We start from the raw sequence: 6,787 nt of genomic DNA on the forward strand, positions 1-6,787 counted from the left end.
ATCTAGACAGTATACTGATCTGTAGACTGTAGACGAAGCTACCATTGCTCTACGGTTAGCGTAACATCTTGATAGTAGGCTGGTCTGTAGACTGTAGTCGAATCTACCATTGCTGTACTGGTTAGCGCCTCATCTAGACAGTAGACTCTCATCTAGACAGTAGACTCTCATCTAGACAGTAGACTGGTCTGTAGAATGTAGACGAAGCTACCAGTCCTTTACTGGTTAGCGTCACATCTATACAGTACACTGATCTTGATACTGTAGACGAAGCTACAATTGCTGTACGGTTAGCCTCACATCTAGACAGTAGACTGGTCTGTAGACTGTAGACGAAGCGAAGCTACCATTGCTGTACGGTTAGCGTCTCATCTAGACTGTAGACGAAGCTACCATTGCTGTACGGTTAGCGTAACATCTTGATAGTAGACTGGTCTGTAGACTGTAGTCGAAGCTACCATTGCTGTACTGGTTAGCGTCTCATCTAGACAGTATACTGATATGTAGACTGTAGACGAAGCTCCCATTCCTTTACTGGTTAGCGTCACATCTAGACAGTAGACTGATCTGTAGAAAGTAGACGAAGCTACCATTGCTGTACGGGTAGCGTCACATCTAGACAGTAGACTGATCTGTAGACTGTAGACGAAGCTACCAGTGCTGTACGGTTAGCGTCACATCTAGAGAGTAGACTGATCTGTAGAATGTAGACGAAGCTACCATTCCTTTACTGGTTAGCGTCTCATCTAGACAGTAGACTCTCATCTAGACAGTAGACTGGTCTGTAGATTGTAGACGAATCTACCATTGTTGTACGGTTAGCGTCACATCTAGACAGTTGACTGGTCTGTAGACTGTAGACGAAGCTACCATTGCTGAACGGTTAGCGTCACATCTAGACAGTAGACTGATATGTAGACTGTAGACGAAGCTACCATTCCTTTACTGGTTAGCGTCCCATCTAGACAGTAAAATGGTCTGTAGACTGTAGACGAAGCTACCATTGCTGAACGGTTAGCGTCACATCTAGACAGTAGAGTGATCTGTAGACTGTAGACGAAGCTACCAATGTTGTAGGTTAGTGGCACATCTAGAAAGTAGACTGGTCTGTAGAATGTAGACGAATCTACCATTGTTGTACGGTTAGCGTCACATCTAGACAGTAGAGTGATCTGTAGACTGTAGACGAAGCTACCATTGCTGTAAGGTTAGCGTCACATCTAGACAGTAGACTGATCTGTAGACTGTAGACGAAGCTCCCATTGCTGTACGGTTAGCGTCACATCTAGACAGTAGACTGATATGTAGACTGTAGACGAAGCTACCATTGCTGAACGGTTAGCGTCACATCTAGACAGTAGAGTGATCTGTAGACTGTAGACGAAGCTACCATTGCTGTACTGGTTAGCGTCTCATCTAGACTGTAGACGAAGCTACCATTGCTGTACGGTTAGCGTCACATCTAGACAGTAGACTGGCCTGTAGATTGTAGACGAAGCTTCCATTGCTGTACGGTTAGTGTCACATCTAGAGGGTAGACTGATCCTTAGACTGTAGACGAAGCTACCATTGCTGTACGGTTAGCGTCACATCTAGACAGTAGAGTGATCTGTAGACTGTAGACGAAGCTACCATAGCTGTACGGTTAGCGTCACATCTAGACAGTAGACTGATCTGTAGAATGTAGACGAAGCTTCCATTGCTGTAAGGTTAGCGTCACATCTAGACAGATATTAACTTTCATTCAGAAGTCGAATCCTGCTTGATGCTTTCAAATCTTATTATTGTAATTGTGATCTTTTGGATGAGACGCTAATTTGTGTCACGCTAGAATACAAGGTTCGCTCAAAATTACATGCCAATTACGGTTAGAACAGGCTACAATAATTGGCATTTCACAAAGTAATAAATCAATACTTCAAAAGTATTGACGACAAAATGTAATTTACAATTTTCCTAAAATCCCATGACTATTTTTTTACTCGGCTTTTACCCTCGTTTTCGTTGTATTATTTATGACGGTCATTTTTCAAAGTTTGAGCTCGACATTTGTCTCTATCAATAACAACGTTTTAGGAGCAGCTCCATTACTTGCGGTTTATGTACTGTCCCGACGACTGAGCTATACCGCGGGACAGCTGACAACTCCAGTGTAGCGTTAATACAAAACACAGCGGCCTACCATATAGGTATAAATGATGCATTAGCCAGGCGCAATATGTATAAATTATTGTCTGTTATTACGGGATCCGGCTGCAAACAACACAAAATAATGATGAATTGCCGTGTTGACACTGTGGTATACATCGCCAGTGTGGTTTGGTATACCGCTTATGTGGTTTGGTATTAAGACAATCTACGCAGAAAACTGATAAAAGAATCCATGCCTCTTATCCTTTATGTACGGTCATGTAATAATAGCGTCAGTCATTTGGTAGTAGAAGTTAATTCATTTTGTTTATTCATAGTATAACAAAGAATCCCGTATTACTGTTTAAGCCATTTCACCTTGCAGTCTCAGAATCAACCATTTTCAGTCTTATAATTTATCACAGATGAATTATTTAGTTATGAGATGTTATTTGGTTATGAGGTGTACGTTTGGTAAATATGCTGTAGCGTCAATGTGGGCTCGTGATCGGCTAAATAAAATATTGAACCTTTTATTTGTATATATTGTTAATCTCGCGTGGTTTGCTTCGGACTTATCTTAGGTACCTGTTTATTTGAAATTTAATTGTGAACAATTATTTTTGATTGTTTCTCTGATATTTGATATAATGCAATCATATTGTAAATAATAAAAACAAAACAAAACAAAAACAACTAACTACCATGTACACCATTTGTTCGACATCCATTACGTAATTATTAACATCAAAAACATTTCTCGGTAAGGAAATATAACATAAAAACTAACACGTACTCCATCTTTCTGTGACGATTCTAACACACAATCAATAACATCATTAACATGATTTACTGCATGCTTGTTCATTATAAGTAACATGAATAACAAACAAAGCAGTAATTCCACGGCACCTACTGTGTTGACCCTAATAGTGTTCTATGTTACAGCGTAGTGTACCTAAAGAGCCCGTGACGACATTAGCTCGGGGCATGTTTTACTAATGAGAGTCGGTAAGAGTTCCTAGAAACAACAGGTAGTGACAGTCAGTTGTATGCATGACCTACGTTAGGTAAGACGATGGATAATAACAAATTAGCATTCGGTTTTTACCCTGATACATCACCTATAAATGGAACGACGCAGTCAATAACACAGTTCACAGTGAACGCACATGCCGTGAGGAACGATATATATTCCGATGGTTGTACAAAAAGTGTCCTGTTTAGGGCAGCATGTTCGGGAGGAGCAACACGTACTTAATATGTACAGCTCCGTACTGGACGAGTCTGAGGAGTACATTAAGTGTGGTCTGTGTTGGGAGGTTCCTACCCAAACCGTCACTCTGAGCTGTTCCCACACGTTCTGTAAGTGGTGCCTCAAAAAAAGGTCAAAATCAGGACAGGAGGTGAACGGCAGAATTGCTTGTCCGGTTTGTGGGGTCAACGACACCATGACACACGGTCAGACAGAGGAAGTGTCCAGTAACAATGGAAATGACCGCAAGTGTGACCTGTGTGAGGAGAGTCGACCTGCCGAGGCCAGGTGTGTGGAATGTCGAGAGTTGATGTGTAACTTTTGCCATCAGTCACACCGGCGAAGCAAGGCCTCGAAGCACCATAGCATCACAATGTTGGGGGATATCCATACCGAGACGGGGGAAATTTCTGGGAGCAGGTGTTCCATCCACGACGAGGAACTTGCCTACTTCTGTCGTCCTTGTGACACGGCCGTCTGTAAAAAATGCCGTACAAGTGACCATAAAGGACACAGGTCAAGACCAGTTAAGGTCATTGTAGGGGACAAGCGAAGACAACTGGAGGAGAAAGTGGATACGGTACGGCATGGATATGTCCGTATGTTGGAGAAAAAGCTAGCAGAGATTCCAAAACAGATCAAAGCCATTAAAGAAAACGCAGAGAGCGTGGTCGTTGATATCATACAACGTTCTAAATGTATCAAAGACCAAATCGACGCCATCAAGTTAGAAATGATAAAGGATGTTCGTTCGAAAGAATCCTTGGGTCTAACCAGATTGGAACAATTCATGAGAGAATTGGAAAAAGAGTTATTGACGGTTGGCGAGAGCATCAGGAGGACAGAAAACGTTCTAAAACAAGGGACTGATGTTGAGGTAGTATCTATCTGTAAAGTATCACAAGAGACATTTGATAGTCTCGAAACAAGACGGCCATTACCCGAACTACAAAAGGTAGATGTGGCATTCGAATCGGGGGAACTTGTAAGGGACATGTTGATGAACGGTTTTGGACACTGTTCTACTAGGAACTCTGGATTCACGTGGTCTCGTTCTGTGTCCATGTGCCAAGGAGATCCACAAGATGTAAACATCAAACTTGTCTCAGAATTCCACTGCCCTTTAGTGGTAGATGAGGATGATAACGACGATGATTTTGTGAATGAGTCTGTCCATACTATGGCGGCCGTGGCAGGGGGACAGATATCTGTCTGTTGTGGCTGCGAATCAGACCGAGTCGTGTTTACGGACGGAACCGGACGTGTAATTAGTAGTTTACGAGTGGGTGTAATGATTGATGATCTTGTCAGCCGGAATGACCATTCTATCGTGATGTCGTGTTTCCGGGATCGTTCAATTAGAGCAATTGAGGAAAATGGCAATGTCCGAGAGCTCGTGTCCACTCAATATTATCCGCGTGGTCTTACTGTAGCTTCTGACGGAAGTCTGCTGGTGTGTCTAATGGACCAATATTCTACATCGGTCACTAAAACAAGTAGACGCATGGTGGCCAGACTAGACAGTCGGGGTCAACAAGTACAAGTGTATGAATACACAGACGAAAACAAACGCCTTTTCACGAGACCTTATCGTGTCCAGGAGAACATTAATGGAGACATATGTGTGACCGACAAGACATCTATGGGCTCGGGGCGGGTAGTGGTGCTAGACAGACTGGGAAATCTCAGGTTTGTCTACGACGGAAGATCGGTATCAGCTGGGGAAAGGCCATTCTCCCCGTGTGGCATCGTGTGTGATAGCTACGGCAGACTTTTGATTACCGATACTAACAACCACTGTATACATGTCGTGGACAAAAATGGTCAATTTGTCAGCTTCCTGCTGCGCAAGGAAGACGGTATCACGTGCCCCACGTCTCTGGCACTTGATGGTGAGGGACAGTTATGGGTGGGAAACGAAAACGGACAAATGAAGGTATATCAATACCTGTAGTCTGAATGTGCCCCGTGTAAAATCAGATTGTGTAATCAATGTTATCTTTAATGATCATTTTGTCAATGTAAATTGTAATAGTGGAAATTAACGCGGTGTGGAAATGCTCGCGGTTTTCACGTTGAGTAAATTAGCGCGAAAATATTCACACGCTAATAAAATACAGGCATATAGATTATATAGAATAGAGATATTGGAATATATAGATTAAAGAATCATTGCAAACACGAAAATTTCAACGCCGCCAGTAGTTTTAAGGGTTACAGCGCAAACATTGCCATTGTTACAGTAGTGACAAATAGCCTGATTGAAAGGAATAGTATATATTCCGGGTCAAAACATATTGATTATTTCATTTATTGAGTACTTTGAGTACTCTTGATTATTGAATTCCGCTGTGAATGCAATATCATTGACCATAATACAGTTAGTAAACTTGCATATCATTCAATGACCTAAATCATACATTGAATTATTTATCCCATGCATGACGCAATCGTGATTTTGTTATACATGAACGATACATGTTACTGTTGAAGTGGTTGATAAAATTAAAATATTTCCTGTTTATCCTCTCTATGTTTTTAATATATGACGTGTAAATGACACCTGGCACCTACGACAGTGTACGCGACACCTGGCCCCTAAGACAATGTACATGACACCTGGCGACTACGACAGTGTACATGACACCTGGCACCTACGACAGTGTACGCGACACCTGGCACCTACGACAGTGTATATGACACCTGGCGCCTACGACAGTTTACATGACCCCTGGCCCCTACGACAGTGTACATGACCCCTGGCACCTACGACAGTGTACGCTACACCTGGCACCTACGACAGTGTATATGACACCTCGCACCTACGACAGTGTACATGACGCCTGGCGACTACGACAGTGTACAGACAGTGTACATGACACCTGGCGACTACGACAGAGTACATGACACCTGCCCCCTACGACAGTGTACATGACCCCTGGCGCCTACGAAGGTGTACACGACACCTGGCCCCTACACAGTGTACATGACACCTGGCTCCTACGACAGTGTACATGACACCGGGCCCCTACGACAGTGTACACGACGCCTGTCACCTACGACAGTGTATATGACCCCTGGCACCTACGACAGTGTACATGACACCTGGCCCCTACGACAGTGTACACGACACCTGGCCCCTACGACAGTGTACACGACACCTGGCACCTACGACAGTGTACATGACACCTGGCATCTACGCCAGTGTACATGACACCTGGGCCCTACGACAGGGTACACGACACCTGGCACCTACGACAGCGTACATGACACCTGGCCCCTACACAGTGTACGTGACACCTGGCAACTACGACAGTGTACACTGTCGTAGATGCCAGGTGTCATGTACGCTGTCGTAGGTGCCAGGTGTCGTGTACACTGCCGTAGGGGCCAGGTGTCGTG

General features: G+C 43.7%; 1 protein-coding gene across 1 annotated transcript; it reads left to right on the plus strand.

Annotated features, from left to right (window-relative positions):
- Positions 1-3,159: 3,159 nt before the first annotated feature.
- Positions 3,160-5,901, plus strand: LOC110466976 (E3 ubiquitin-protein ligase TRIM71-like). Its single transcript, XM_021523814.1, has one exon. It carries the CDS (start codon positions 3,330-3,332, stop codon positions 5,337-5,339), a length of 2,010 nt encoding a protein of 669 aa, XP_021379489.1. The 5' UTR covers positions 3,160-3,329; the 3' UTR covers positions 5,340-5,901.
- The last annotated feature ends 886 nt before the right edge of the window (positions 5,902-6,787 follow it).

Source organism: Mizuhopecten yessoensis, unplaced genomic scaffold (assembly GCF_002113885.1).
Source record: "Mizuhopecten yessoensis strain PY_sf001 unplaced genomic scaffold, ASM211388v2 scaffold1721, whole genome shotgun sequence".
NCBI classification, from domain to species: Eukaryota; Metazoa; Mollusca; class Bivalvia; order Pectinida; family Pectinidae; genus Mizuhopecten; species Mizuhopecten yessoensis.